Source organism: Chelmon rostratus, chromosome 10, assembly GCF_017976325.1.
Source record: "Chelmon rostratus isolate fCheRos1 chromosome 10, fCheRos1.pri, whole genome shotgun sequence".
In the NCBI taxonomy this organism is placed as follows: domain Eukaryota; kingdom Metazoa; phylum Chordata; class Actinopteri; order Chaetodontiformes; family Chaetodontidae; genus Chelmon; species Chelmon rostratus.
The window spans coordinates 16,720,381-16,736,659 of record NC_055667.1 but is presented as its reverse complement, the minus strand read 5'-3'; the positions used below and the strand labels follow the sequence as shown (position 1 = coordinate 16,736,659).

The following is a 16,279-nucleotide window of genomic DNA, read 5'->3' as shown; positions in this document are numbered from 1 at the left end:
TCTGTGTTTGATAGTCATGCAAGAGAATACATGTGCTGGGATGCATTTTAGAAGGAGAAACTATTAAAACGTGGAGAGGAAATGTGTGTAAACCCCTCCTTGAGCTTTGTTTGTGAGCAGGCATGATTTTGATGATTGAACCTAACGGATCACATATAAATTCCATAAACTTGCACTTTTGTCTAATCCTAATTTTTTAGATGACTTCCTGTATGACCTCACTGACCTTCTTTTCATGTGCTTGGCAGCCTTTATTTTGGTGCCTCTCTCTGCTGGCTTCTCTCAGGCTGATCTGCCCCTGCATAGCTGGCTGCAGGCAGATGATAAGACAGCAGCCTCAGAGGATAGTAGGTCAGACCTTCTTCCTGTGTTACCACCACCTTAGCAGCAGCAGCAGCAGCATATATTAACAGCACAATGTGGCTGTTCAGATTGCAGATCTCTATACAGTTACAGTACTCTTTATAGTTTGAACTTTTGGGCAACACACTTATCAGCTTTTTTGAAGAGAGTCCGATGAGAAGATCAAACTTCATGGAGCTGAGCAGGGAGGTGATTAGCTTTGCTTAATATAATGACAGATAAACAGGGAGAAGCAGCAAGGCACAATTCAAAAAGAAAAGAAAAGCCTACATTTTCCTCATTTTATCTAGTTTATATTATGTGTATGCAAAACAAAATGTAACAAGACAAAGTGTCTCAGCCATGTTTGAGGCTCTGTGAGGCCACACAGCAGTGCCTCCAGCTAAATGCTAAAGACAGCATGCCAGCATGCTCATAATGACGACGCTAACACCCAATGTTAAGAAGGTATAATGTTTACTGTGTAAGCGATTGACGGTATAAAACATGACTCAAACTGACTCAAACTCAAGTTTGACCCAAACTGTTGACTGATAGTCCTTCAGAATTAACGTTTTTCATTACTTGACACCAGACACCCACTGAGCATACGATTAGGAACTGGCATGCTAGCTTATTCTTGTCTCATCTGTGGTCTGATAAACAGTAAATTCACCAAATTCAGCACCCTCTGTCATTATTTTCCAAGCTACTGTAGATGCCATATTTCAAGACCACATGACCAAAAGGTTGGAAGAACACCTGGCTGCAGGTCACCACAAGAATCCCCTGTGTAACTACATCTTGTTGTTTTTACAATTTGGTTTGTGCAACAAACAGGATAGAACAGGCTGGTAAGAGAGTTGCTAGGTTTATTTTAGAACTTTAGAGAAAGCTAGGCTACCTCATTCTTCTTATGATAAATTAAGATAGTGGATTTGTGGGTGTAGTTCTCAGCAAGAAAGTTTATAATTTCCCAGAATGTCAACCCAGTCCTTTAAAATATCTGCATCTACATCACCATCTCCAAAATACACACATTGACATGTGGGACACTGACCGACCTGAACGTGCAAAATATCCAGATTCATAAATATCACAGGGTAACAAAAAATGTGTAAAAAAGTTCAACTTATGCAGCTGTTGCCAAATTTGAGCTGAAATAATATGCAACTGTTTGGACAACCGATTGTTTTAAGACAAATTTCAAGCAAAAATTACAAAAACTCACTTGTTTCAGTTTCTCAAATGTGATGATTGGCTGCTTATCGTTGTTTTGCGGCCTGAATATTCTGGGATTTACGCTTGCAGAAATTTCAATAGGTGTCTTTACCATTTTTTGTGATATTTTCTAGCATATAAATGAATTGAGAAAATAATCTGCAGAATAAACTTCCCAAATTTAGGTTATGTAATCTCGACCAGCTACAGCAATAAAATGAAATCAGTATTAACAATTTAAGTATAAGTATCACTAGAAGAGGCTATTTTTCTGCATAATGAGTACCTCGACATGAATAGTTTCATTTTATTAGGCCATCCCCTTTTGGTAGGCTACTGTCCACTGTAACGTCTGGAGGTCTGTGGCCTTAGATAATGAATTTCTTTCTGCATCTCATGTTGCATACAGCCTGTCTGTACATGCTGCCCTCACCAGCACTCAACAGTCCCAAGATAACCCTGCTCCACACACATAACACTCGTCTACTATTCCTTACTCAGCACAGGCTCAAGATGGTGGGCTCCTGTCACCAATCCAAATTTACACAACAACAACAACAACAACAGCAGAGCTGATCAACCGGTGTCCCTCCCTCCTCTTGGGAGACCCCTCTGCAGGTCAGTGCTTTTCATTCTGCAGACAGAGGGGGAAGGTGTTAGTCTCTCACCCTTTGTCTCATTCTTTCCTTCCCGTTCCCTTCTTCATCTCTCCTAAAGCCCCCATGCCACGCGTGCATCCCATGGGTCTGTCCCTACAAGGCTTAAGCAAACAGGGCCTGGAAGTGGTGTCCTTGGCAAGGGTGTGCTGATAAACACAGCATGAGTGAGGACAGGCTGTGCTCTCCTGAGGGGGGGTGGCAGCCCCTCATTCACGCTCCCCTGGAGGATGAAACATAACGAGGGAGCTATTTTAAATTCTCCAAAGGATTAGGGTCCCTTGGGTGGTTCGAAAGCACTGAATTTTGGAAGTGTGGTATACGTTCACGTCTCTGTCTCTTTCGTGACATTTGTTCTCATCCTCACCATTATGTCCCAAGTTATCGTGGGAAGAAGAGGAGCCCCTTGGTCAGATGTGACCCCGGACTAAAACCAAAGCGTGACCCGCAGGCCAAAAATAACACCAAGCAAGGCTTAAATCAAAGAAAACTGAGCTACAAATACGTCTGCTTCTTTTCCAGTCATTCACCCTGACGTCAGTTCAGTTCTTGTGTTTAAAAACCAGCACTATAAACAGCTCAGAGTCTCTTGGGATGAGGCGTTTCGGGGCTTTTTAATCCATTCAAAAAAATGTCACACACACATATACATAAAACATGTTACATGGTGCTGGGTCAAGGGTTGAAACCAGGGTAAAAGTGTGACCTGGCGTTACATAACTTGGCCTCAGTCGGAACAAAAATACCTCGCTCAACTCCTCTCGTCTCCCATTACAGGGTTTAACGTGTACAACATTGCCTTCCTTTAAATTAGCGTGTTGAGCCCTGTAGGCTAACTGGGGATGTAGCTCAGTGGTAGAGCGCGTGCTTTGCATGTACGAGGCCCCGGGTTCAATCCCCGGCATCTCCACTCGTTTTGTGTTCGCATTTTCCTCCTCGACGGGAGCGGCGGTATGATCGTTAATTTAGAAATCACACGATCCAGTATCTGAGATTTGTTGCTTCTCTAAGGATGTATTAATAGCGTAAATATCGTTTAGAAGTATGTTTGTAGACATACAAGATAAAATACACCTAGATAAAAGATTAGACAAAATTAAGTGTCTATATACAAGCCAAGTGTTTCTGTGAGTTGTAAACTATACAAATAGTGCAAGGAAATAAATATTGAATGGATGTTGAAGCTTTGTCTTCCAGCTCAGTGAGTTTTCTCTGAAAGTCTCAGATTATTATTACTTTATTATTATTCTGTGAACATAAACCAAATGAAATCTGTTTTATTTTTTAGTAACATTATATATATATAAAGATTCATCACATGTTGTTTCACATTTGTTAAATGCTTAATATCTGCCTCAATAGACTTAATCGTCCAGTTATAAAAGACAAATATTTTAAAATTATAAGTATACATTTGTAAGAAATTGGAAACTGAATATGGGACATAGGGTATGAAATGTGGAGCAGTGTGAGACATAAGAATGCACAACAGAATAAGAATATGGACACAATATATTTTATCTGTTTTAAGTCGAGGAGATGTAGTTGTAGTAGAGAGTGGTGTCCTGTATACATTTCTGGCCAAATAAATATAAATATGCTTGTATAAGTTGTCGTTAATCATTTTCATTAGGGGTGTATGTAGCTCAGGCTCCCTGGCCTAGGGGGTGTAAAGCAAAGCCAGTGTTTCAGAGTTAAAGAGCTCAGTCATACATGTCAGTAACAGACCTGGAAAAAGTCCCCCTCAAACCTTTTTAACCTAAATTTATCTGTATGGTTGGAGGTAAGGCAGACATAAAGGTCAACTAACAACATATCAACTATTGATACTGATGTTGTGTATGATGGCTGATCTTTTTAACACTACAGGCCAATAGTTTAAAATTGAGTTCATTTAAAATTGGGTATTCTTAAACAGGAAACTTTTTGTCAAGTGACGACTGCCACAGAAAACCAGTCTGCAGTGAAGATGTTTAAATTAGAGGGTTGCTGTCAGAGGAAGGAATGAGAAGACAGACAGAAACCCTGGGGGCAACAATGATTTTGGTATCCGGTAAAACTTTATGTAAAGCAGCACACACACACACACACACATCCAGATAGACCCCTAACCTAGAAAAAATAAGTCTGACATAGATTAATGTCATCTGCTTTTAGCAAGTTAGTCAAGGCCGGTTGTCCAGCAGGACACACTATCTGCCATGAAACCAGACCACTCTGAGGGTCAAACCCTCTCATGCACCATTCAGGTGCCTGTAACTGCATAACCCACATTCACATCATGTTTGCACATTATGACCTAAACGACTGCCTTTACATAATTGTCACATTCCCCAGGTGTCAAGCTAACATTCCCGGCGGTGGAAAAGGAGGAGAGCCATCAGTCACTCGCGTCTGAAGCTGCAACAGCTGACTGTACTTTAGCTGCAGGTCACACTGCAGAATGCATGTCATGTGCATTCCACATGAATTTCTGCTAAAACTGAAATTCTCTACAATTTTTGTCATTATATTTTTAGGGCAATATTTTTTATAGTTCTTTGCGTCAGAATATATCTATCTCTTTTTACATATTTTTTGTATATTTCTTTGTATAAAATGTACATATGTATCGTCAGCTTTTATTTTGTATTTCTCTATTCTCTTGTTATAAAAATATTAATAGAAATCTGTCCAGTGTGTGTCCCAGTTTGATTTTTAGAAAACATTAAAACCCAAAAATTCAGTCGTGAAGGTCTTTAACCACTTTCATGCCTGCACTGGCTCGCCTCAGACAAATCTGAGAGGTCGCAGAATTTAAAGGTCAGAGGTATAAGTTTAAACATCAGAGGTCAAAGCTGTTGTATACACATTAAATCTGCCAATTTGGCACACATTCGGGTTTTCCAAGAAAAGCTTGTGCGTGGAACTATAAAGAGATGTGACTTGCTTGAATCAAGAACCGCAAACAGGTCTGGTGTATCTCCCCTGCTGCTGTGACAGCTGGGATTCGTCATTATGATTCACCGAGTCATTAACGTACATATTGTTTTGTCCACCCTGAAGGTCTTGCTGCTGAGTCATCAGACAAAACAACAAACACTGTTGACCTTTTCCAGCTCCAGGGCTAGGCTCAACACACACACACACACACACACACACACACACACACACACAAACGCACACACATTCCTCAGTGTCTAGCCACTTTAATTTAGCCCATGATGTCTGTGTGTGCACACCTGTGTGTGTTTTTGTGTGTGTGTGTGCAAAAACAGGTTTTCGGTTCATTTAATTGTTATTTGTGACAATTGCTGCAGAGTGATATTAAGATCATCTGAATGATCTTTGCACATTTGCTGTATTTTAGTGCGAGTAAGGTGATACCGTGTCTGACTTCTGATTTAACCGCTGACCTGGAAACGTCAATGACAGGGTTATTATTAGTGTATGACTGCCCCCTTCTGGTTCATCTCAGAATAGCGTCTGTAGGGATCAGTTCGCCATGTGGACAGTGGGTGGTGCAAATTCATTGTTTGTTCCTCTCTTGACCCGAAGTGATCCTGGCTGGTATGAAAACTGTAAATTAGTCTCTGAAGAGATCAGTGATGACAGATTTATACATAATGCTGCTTGGCTGGAAGGAATAAAAACAGTATTTGAACAGTACTATTGCAATGATAATATAATGGATGTCAACCCAAAAATTAAGACATTTTTAAATTTCTAGCCTTCTTATTTCAATTAATTCTTATACATTTATTATTTATTGTTATTCTTCCCTAATATTACTTAGACTGTTGCATCACTGTGGTTTTCAGTTTTATTTTAACTGGTGTTTCTGTTTGTAGTCCTGTTAAAATGCTTCTGTTCGAATGTCTTCATTTTTTAAATAAAGGCTCAAATGAAGAACTTTGTAGGTACATTATTGGCATTTAAGTACTTATTTATTTATATTGAGAATGTGTTGGTACATGGCACCAAGGAAACTTGGTGTTCTATCAGTAACTAAACTATATAGCTAGCTATACAAACAACATGGTGATTAGAATTAACGGTTATATATATGTCAATTTCACTGTATAATATCATACAAAATAAAATGCAGACATATATATTTAAGAAGAACAAATTCATTTTTCACATTTTTCTAGCACATGTCTTAAGGCATGGAAAGTTTATTTGTATTATACCTTTTGACAAGAAAGAAACTCAAAGTGCTGTTAATAAGACAACACAAGGGAATATACCAATGTGAAAGCAGAGGATAAAAACACAACTTCTAATAGCAACATAAAGTTTTTTTTAACAATCAGCAGTTAGTCAGTAAGTGTGGGAAGTTCTCTGACTCTTCATGTGGTCCCTCCAGAAGTGTTAGTTTCCCTCAGAACATAAACAACTGACCATTAGATGACCTTTAATGGTGCCATATATTATATCAAAGGGTGCCTACGGTTGCACTGTGGTGTCTGCCTGACATCCAGATAAGGTTAAAGCAGACACACACACACACACATGCACGTATCTGGGCAAATTCCACCTCTGCTCACATCTCTTGAAGTTTTTTGATGCTGTCTTGGTGTCAGTGATAGAGAGCCAAGAGGGACACAAAAGAACTGCATGTTTTTTTAAACAGAAATACACCCTGCACGTTACGTTTTGACACTGTGGTTCTGAGCTTTCACTGCCTCATATAAGGGAGGTGTTTCCATCTGGGGTCCAGGCTAGTCTCTCAATTTGCCGCATCCCATAAACTATAAACACCCATTCAATAAAGTGAATAATTTATCTTCTTAGGTATTTTTGTCATATACAGATCTGCAGTGATAATTGTTGTATGTAAAATGTATGTTGACATTGTCCAATGACAAGTCTCTATTTAGTCATGTAACGATGACCAGGTGCTTCATAACTGGTAAATAGCACGCACTGGACCCCGTTGTACTGCCCTTATGCCGCTGGATATAAGAGCGTGTGTTTGCTCATATGTAACTCTCTGCTGTCTTGTCAAATGTTTGTTCAGGCCATCGTGCAAAAGTTGCGTTATTAATTATCTGGTGGTGACAGATGAATTAAAACTACAGGTATATCTGATGAGCAGTTTATCAGCCGTATATGTGCATGCTGCACAGCCACATAAAGTGGAAACAAGTTTGTTCTTCTGTTTTCGAACTGGAATAGACGTGAAACTGTGAACTGCATTTTCCTCCTGTTTCAACAACAGATTGTCTTTTTTTCTAAAGTTGTATTATGGAATATAAATGCCACATGCAGCCTCAGCACAATAATGGAGGCGTAACATTAATCTAATACACACCAGATATGATCATAAAAGACTGACAGCAAGCATTTTACTGCACAATGAGTACTTTTCAGAACTTTTCATACTTAAAGCACATTTTGCTGTTTATACTTACACACTAGTAAGGTTTTGAATGCAGGACTTTTACTTGTAGTTGAGTATTTCACATTGTGGTATTCGTACTTTTACTGCAGTAAAGGATCTGAATAGTCTGTCCACCTCCACATTTAAGCATCTTGGCTTCATGCCACTCCAGTATGTACATACTAATACTAATAACTAGTCCATTAATGTGTCATATGTTCAATGTTTTTTCAAGTAATCAAGTATTTTACTGTGTGGTACTGCAACATTTACCTAAATTAAGAATCTGAGTACCTTTACTTCCACTTTTACCTCTGTTAAAATTGTACTAAAGCACAGTAACACAGAGCCGACTAGCGCAGTGGGCACCTGGGAGGAACAGTGGCAGGAAATAAAACAAATTTTCAATTATTGTGACATATTTGTTTTACCATTTCAGAAAAAAACACATTTGTGTCGTCCACTGGTCTGAACATTATATTGCAAAATATCTAATCTACTGTTGGAACCACATGGAGGTGCAACAAACAGGGAGGCCACCCTTCAATCTGCAGGACATGCTGGCTGCTGCTCTCCTTGTCGAAGCCTCCTTGAGCAAGATGGATTTTCACTTAAACATGTGAGTGTTCGTGTCGAATGGAGAGACCTCAATAGGAGTGTGTGCAGACTGCATGTGTGTGTGTGGGAGTGTGTGTCCATACGACCAGCACTGCATTCCAGCGGGATAATCTTATCTCCCCCCTGCTGGGCTTATGGACCTCTGAACCTGGAGGGCAAGAGATAGCAAACTGGTTCCACTTGAAGAGACAGCAAGCCACAATGGCCTTCGTGGTGGCATGGATTATAATCGCAGACTCATCAGTTTTCGTTGAGATTCAGCTGGAGCATCACTGTTTCGTCACATCCACCCACTGACTGATACTTTGATAGACCTAACTTTTTCCTTCAAATAATTACATGATCGGGGAGAACTCGACTCAATGCGTCCAGGCTGTGTTTGTGCTTCAGGGCTGGAAAAACATCAGATGTAAATGTGCTCAAGTGATCGTTACCTGTCGTCTGAATGTACTGAATGGCAACAAAGCACCTGATTGTTCAAAGGCTATCAGCAAAGGGTTTTTAAATGTAAAACATGGCTCTAAGCTGCACTTGTGTACTTGGCACTTTAGGAAAAAACACATTGTACAATTACAATAGGTGTTTGGGTGTTGGCTCCTTTTCAAACACATGAAGGGACGCTGGAGTACAATATGGCTGCCACGCATCAGCACAAACATGATGTGAAATATATTGAAGTCAAAATTTAAAAAAAACCAACACTCATTCAAAAAACATTCAGTTAAATATCTTTAATATCAACGCCACATCAGTTCCATTAAAACAATTAATTATTATTGTAGGAGTTTGACGGGATGCATGTTTTTCCTCTGTGTTCATCCCTGCATCCAAAATCATCCTGAAAAAACAAGTTTTATGCTTACTTCAAACACTAGCTATCACAAAAAAAAAAACAAAAAAAAAACAAAAACAAAAAACAGCTTGGGCCTCCTTTAACATATGAACCTAGTTAAACTATTTCAAACAATATATAAGAAACTCATCAAGCCTGGAATCAGACTGCTTGAATAATTATTCAGGTGTTATGCCTTAATTTAACAATAAATTAAGAAAAAACATAAATAAAACATAATAAAAGCCACCAAGGGGCACATCAGAATAAGTCAAATTAGCATCTGCCAACTTTAATGGCAACAAAATATAGTTTGAAACAAATATTCCTGCCACTCTTTTTGAAATAAGAGCTTATAAACGAACGGTTACTATCAGCAGCCACTGAATGAACAAACTGGGGAACACCTGCGGGGGTCTGTCATCAGGTGGCACTCCTTCTTGTTTGTGATCCAGCGGAGGGGGTGAGTCAGGCGGACTGCGAGCTGGACTCAGACCAGAGAGGAGAACTGTGGCCGCCATCAGTATCATTGCTCTCATCGTTACCAGAACCAGAGATATTGGCTCTTTTATTCTACACATTCTTCTTCTTTGTCAAAGCCTGGTGCCTACAACACCCACGATGCAACCTGGCTGCCAACAGTTCAGTTGGAGATATGGGTGTGTTATGCTCGTAGTGGCTAATTTAGCCTTGAGCTGCTTGCAGATATCTGGTAAACTCACTTCTTTCTAACTCCACACCCCCAGATTTTTTTTTTCATTTTTAACCTTGTAATCTTCAGCCGCAACTGACACTGACTCCAGTGACATCACTTGAGGCGAATTATCAGACTTCGTGCAGCTCCTTCTGAAGCCACTAAAGGCTTTATCCAACATATTCAATAAGTACTATTCCATAAGACTCATAGACAGGAATGGATGTGTAGAATCCGAAGAACTTCCCCTTTAAATGTTCATTTTCTGTTTTGTAAGATCAAATAATGAAAAATATGTATATATATGCACATAAATACATGAACACACATTTACAAGGTACAATACTAGTCTATAATATAATCAGCAGTACTGCAGCATACACATTACAATCAAATGCAACATAGAACAATATGTTTCCCCATCCTGTTCTTATAATAACAATAAATAATAAACCCTGTGTCTGTTAGAGTGGCCTTAAATCCTATAAACCTATATAAACTTTTTCTTTTAAGCAGTCTTATTTAGGGATTTACTCATAAAGAATATATACAATGATGCCAATGAATACAAATGCTACGTAAAATATTATAACATATTATTTTGTATTGTCCTTGCAGTATTAGTTCTGGGTTGTGGAAGAGCCTCGTCATCCTTTGTGTGATGTACCTTTACCCTGCGTCTTTTTCATATGCGCTTATTATTTTTAAAACAATATGACATTTTAATGACTCAACACAAGCCAACGACCAACCTCATCTTGGTCTTAGGTGTTTTAATTAATATGACAAATACACAACAAGGTTACAATAAGCAAGAGCCCGAACAAGAACAGAGTAACTGACTTTATTGTACCAGCCAGTTCAACACAGAAACACACAGAGCCTCCCCAAGAAACGAGCTCTCCTCCAGTTTCTGGTCCTGTATCTCCATCCTGACGGCAGTAATGTGAAGTGACGACTGAGGCCGTGATTAGTGTCGTCTACTGTTGTGAGTGCAAGGCGTGTGGTTGTTGTTCATGTCATGATTTTAGAGGTCTAGTCTGAGCAAAGCTTTTCCACTGAATCAATAAACTGTCAATAAACTGTAAACCAACATTTGTTGTACAAAAAAAGCTCCAGTCGTGTTTCTCACACAGTTTCCTATTTCTTTATAAGGCATCCATCATTAATTTGCTGTATATTTTGGGCATCAGTTAGCAAGGCCTCCCTAACATTACACTGAATGAAGATCTGCCTGCTGCCTTATCTTCAGTGTGAGGAGGTTTCAGCTGGGCCTCTGTGGGAACACCGGCTGGTTCGTCCTGAGGCCAGAGAGGACATCTGTTCTGAGCGGCACCTCTCTTGTCTTCATGTTCTCTGTGTGTCATGAGGTCACTCTGACCATGCTGTAACGCAAATTGTCTGCAGTCAGCCCCACAGACAAACTGCTCTCCACAGAAGAGCAGATTCAACAGTGTGTAATCAGCTGTTTTCACTCTTATGGCCTCCTGCACTGTCTGTGTGTGTGTTTGTGTGTGTCAGGTGGATGCTCATTTTGTCATCACTCCTCTGTGTGTGTGTGAGTGAGAAATAAAGACGGAAAACACAATCCAAGCCACTGGTGCGAATTAAGCAATACTGATCGTCTTTCTAACATTAAGTTGAAGTTCTCAGACATCACGTGTACCCTCAGAGTCTTCCTCAGCAGCGCTCAGATTACTTTCACGTGTGTCTTTGCTATTTGCTTTTTGTTTTTACTGCTGCCCTGCCCTCGTGACCTCCAGTCTACGTGGCGTCGGCGTCAACAAGCTCTCTAACGACGTGTGAACTTTTGGGCATGCCGTGACAATGGCGCCTTTAGACAGGTGCATATACCCCCTTCACCCACCACCGCTCAGCCTGCCACCACGGTGCTTTTAGGCCCTTTGCAATGCTAAACAGGAGCGCTGAAGACTGTGACATTCCTGTCTGATTGCCCGGCACCTGATTTTCGGACTCATGGGGTGGATGCACCAACACATACAAAAACTGTAGGAACTTTATTTTTGTAGCACAATTCATGCGCACATGCAAAACGCAGCGCATTGCATAAACCCGAATGTTAAAGGGGAAATAATGGTTGCATTTACAATAAAAGAAGGATGAACGCATTTAAGATAATGAAGATGATTTGAAGGGAACACTAGAACCGTTTTGAAGCTAAGAACCAGTATAACATGGATTATTGGATGAACATTTCGTCTGTTTTCCAGTTATTACTTTCGAAGAGTTTTTAGTCAATTATAAAGGCAACAAAGAAACAAGTTTGATTTTGGAGAGCTGTGCCGCTGTCGATTGCGCACACACTTTGACTTACGTTTACGCATGGGAAGGGGAAGAAATGATGATACATTTGAAACCCATTTCCTCTCGGGGCATTGTCCTGGGTCGCTTCATTTCGTGCCACCTAAAGGCACAAGATTTAATCGGTCCCAGTCTGCGTGCACGTCATCACATTGTTTCTGTCAGCTCGGCTAATTTTACCTCAGATCGTGCTGTGAGCAGGCAGGGAAACGGTGGCCCTTTTATCTGAATGGGCTTATTTCCCGCAGAGAGACAGAGAAAGAGGTATGCGGTCAGGATGAACTGAGTGCCTTGTGTGATGTGTTGAGGGGAGTGAAGAGAACAGAGCGTTTGTCTCGTGCACCTTCGCAAAATGTCTCCACCTCACCAGGGTGCGTAAAAACCCCCGAGGCACAGGCAAGACAAGAGCCATCAGGAGATGTCACTAATTTGACACGGAAAGGGTTTAAATGTTCTTAAACGATTGCAAGACAGATGATACACTTAATAGTATTAGAGAGCAGTCCAGTTCACCTATAAGCAGCGCAGCTGTGGGACATTATTTCACCCCAGTTTCACCATTTTACATTTGTGTCTATGTGTGTGTGTGGAAATATACAGCAGGCCTTCCTATAAACAACCACCGCACACACAGAGACCATCTATGAGCCGACAGAGGACGCTCCAGCTTCAATTTGCCATAACGCATTTAGTAGAGGAATGCACAGTGAGTAATGGACAATGAGTAAGAAAGCTCTTCATAAAATTCCTGATTTATTTCATGTTTGTTGTGTGTGCAAGCCACTTTTTCATTGCTTTGATTCTTTTTTGTCCACATTGCTCATCTAACACCTTGCAAAGACAAATTCGGCCTAATTCCACTTTGAATTTGAGTCATCTGCTCACATTTAATGACAATACGAGCGTGCAAGCGGGTGAAGAGTGAGCCATTACAGCCGTGAAATGCACAATTAGATTTGCGCTTTGCTCCAGCCTTTGGCACATTGGGCACCTGTGGTGAGTGGGGCTGGTGGCGCCCTGAAACACGGGGTGTGTCTTTGGGCGGAGATCTGCCCACCCACCCCGCTGCTTCTCCCCTCTGGTTAGTATATGAGAAGGAAACTTTGCGATCCGTCAACAAGATTCATCCTACCTCTGTAGTGGTCTTACAGGTCTCTGGCGTTCTTACTCCGTCCGACTGAAGTCTGCAGCTGTTTAAAGAACAGATCCTTGTACCCGAGCGCACTCCGGAATTATTATTTGTATTTCATCGGAGAAGCCAGACCTCACCATGCCTCGGTCATTCCTTGTTAAGAAGTATTTTTCCAACAAGAAGCCATACTACAAGGAGAACCAACTGGAGAGCCAAACTGGTAAGCTAATTTTCCCTCACTGATTGGCTTAATTTGACGCATCTGTGATCATATTTGACATGCTGAGTAAATCACAATGAAAATGATGGAAAGAGAGCTTTATCAGGCATCAAACAAGCTCATGTGGCATCTTATCCTGCATGTAGTTTCCTGGGTTGAAAACACACCCAAATGGCAAATGTGCTAATGGAAAAGCTAGATGGATGAGGGTTATGTTGACTGCTGGTTGTAACAAGACACCAAGAATGAAAACAAGTTTAGTGCTTTATTCGATTATCTGTCCATCCACCTGACTTCATTTCCTCTGTGTTGCCAGCTTTTGTCCCAGAGAGCTTTCCACGGGCTGAGCTTCCAACACAGAACAACAGCTCTCCCCTGACCTGCTACCCCACCAGCCCATTCTTCAGCAGCACAGACACCCTGCCTGCACCTCTCTCCCCGATCACCCCCGAGTCCCCTTCGCCACTGGGACCCCTGGACCTCAGCAGCTCTCCCTCCAGCAGCAGCAGCAGTGAGGAAGAAGAGGACGGCGGACGCACTTCAGATCCCCCCAGTCCGGACATCATCCAGCACATCTACCACTGTCTGCACTGCAGTGACAGTTACACCAGCCTCTCAGCACTGTCCCACCACCAGCTCACCCACTATGCTCCCCTGCAGCAGGCGCCTTCTCTTCCCACTGAAGTGTCCACACGTCCAGCCTTCCACTGCAAACACTGCCCCAAGGAGTACACCAGCCTGGGAGCGCTGAAGATGCACATTCGTTCACACACTCTGCCCTGTGTGTGCCCCACCTGCGGCAAGGCCTTCTCCAGACCGTGGCTGCTCAGAGGGCACATTCGCACACACACAGGTATGCATCAAGAGCAACTTTTGTCATTAGTATGTAGGAGTGATTGTATTGATTCCCAAGCTCTTGTAAATGTAACAGCTGGTTGCACCTTGTTCTCATTGATATTCATTGATGTCTCCTGATGTGTGAGCAAATGTTATTGCTTAGCATGGGACAATCTAATCTAATCTCAGCCCAATGGTTACGCATGAAAAAAGGCAATCTGCATTAAGTGAGTTAGGGTAGTGTTCCTGCCCTTTTGTTAGTTGCCTGTAGGCCATTTGAAAAACAATGACCAGAGGTCAGACCCTTTGGCCTGTTAATGTGTGAAGTGTTTTCCTGATGCTAACCATTTTTTCCCCTTTCAGGTGAGCGTCCCTTCTCCTGCCAACACTGTAACCGGGCCTTTGCTGATCGCTCCAACCTGCGCGCCCACCTGCAGACCCACTCCGAAGTGAAGAAGTACCAGTGCGGCTCGTGCGCTCGGACCTTCAGCCGCATGTCCCTGCTGCACAAACACAACGCCTCTGGCTGCTGCCCTGCTTCATAGACTCACATTCCCTAAACTGCTCTCATGAGCCAGTTGAAGCTGCTTGCTGGATTGTCCCAATTAGAACCAATAAACCCAGAGGACAGTGGACAGATTGATGTTGGCGCCCTCACAAAGCCATGATGGGGCAGAAAACTGGACTTGTGTTGCTTTTATGAAATAACTTCTTAAAGTGCCTTAATTTTTCAGGACTTTTGTAGATTTTTGAGCTCATGTTGGTATGCACAGCACATTTTTTTTGCCACGTCCTGTCAACTGTGTGTATGTGTGATTTGAGGGCAGCTGGACATGCAGTTAATTCCCAGGAAACTCCATCGGTGCCGGCCGGTCCGGGACTCTGGCCCTTTTGCAGCTGCTTGGGTGTGTTTGTGTGTGTATGTGGGGATGTCATTCCTCACCATACTATACATACATGGCGTGTGTGTGGGTGTGTATATGAGCAAGTGTGTGTGGGACAGCTGCCTGTGTATGGTGTACTGTGGAGGCAGGGTGCTGAGAGACGTGTTAGCTGTGACCTCGACAACAGGTGACCCTCTGCTCGCCCCTCCTCATGCCACACTCGTGCGTTATGAGACATGAAAGGACCACTTAATCTTGACCAAAATGGTACACGACTTCACCAATATTGTCATTTTACAGTCTGGATGACGTTATTTTGACATGAGTTTTGACCTACAGTTTTTATGAACCACTTTGTTGAAAATGCCTTTCATATGGGGTGTACTGTTTTTCTGCCACATGTAAATAAAAGCTTTTGTTTAATAAAAAACCCTGCTGTGGACCTACTTTTGTGCTTCAACCTTAATTAGTATTTCAACAGGCATTGTATTGACTCAAAAGTCTAAATGAGTTCACCAGGACAGACATGACAGTTTCTGAATGGGAAGATAGAGCTCTGTGTGTGAGGAGGAGCAGGGGCAGGTTTGCATGATGTTGAGTGATAAGGGGAACACCTGTACACACCTGCTGGGCTGTCAGCACACACTCACACACATGAGAGCACATGCTAAAGAGGCGAGGGGGGTGCACAGTCACTGCAGGTGGGAGAAGGGGAGGTGAGCGAAAAATACTTTCATAAAGGAGACGCTGACCAAGAAAAGGGATACTCTGAAATGCTGGGGCGGGCATGTTCTGCAAAAGAAAGTCAGCGTGAAATTAGCTGAGTGTGGGAATCCCACTGACCCACTTCCTGCTGCAGGAGAGGCCGCGGATGGAAGCAGAAAACTTAGGCACAAGACCAACAAATACACCCCAGAGAGTCAGGCTCCGGACAACGCCGGCAGAACCTCAGGGCCGACACATCTGCTCCAGTTACCTTGTAGGAACTTTTGGAGGAAGTCTGTGCTTAAGAGCCCAGCTGAGAGTGAACATCCAGGGTGCACATATGGCAGCAATGTGTCTACAATCCCCACTGCCCTCCTGACCCACACACACTGACGCCAGCATGTCTTAGTGAGGTAACAACGCGCTTCCTCCAATAGCTCTCAGTGTTGAG

General features: G+C 42.1%; 1 protein-coding gene and 1 non-coding gene across 2 annotated transcripts; both read left to right on the top strand.

Annotated features, from left to right (window-relative positions):
* The first annotated feature begins 3,057 nt into the window (after positions 1-3,057).
* Positions 3,058-3,129, top strand: trnaa-ugc. Its single transcript has one exon. It is a non-coding gene; the product is annotated as a tRNA-Ala (tRNA).
* Positions 3,130-13,152: 10,023 nt separating this feature from the next.
* snai1b (snail family zinc finger 1b) lies at positions 13,153-15,545 on the top strand. Its single transcript, XM_041946309.1, has 3 exons — positions 13,153-13,402; positions 13,719-14,255; positions 14,603-15,545. The coding sequence occupies exons 1-3, from the start codon at positions 13,321-13,323 to the stop codon at positions 14,782-14,784; spliced, it is 801 nt and encodes a 266-aa protein (XP_041802243.1). The 5' UTR covers positions 13,153-13,320; the 3' UTR covers positions 14,785-15,545.
* Positions 15,546-16,279: the final 734 nt, after the last annotated feature.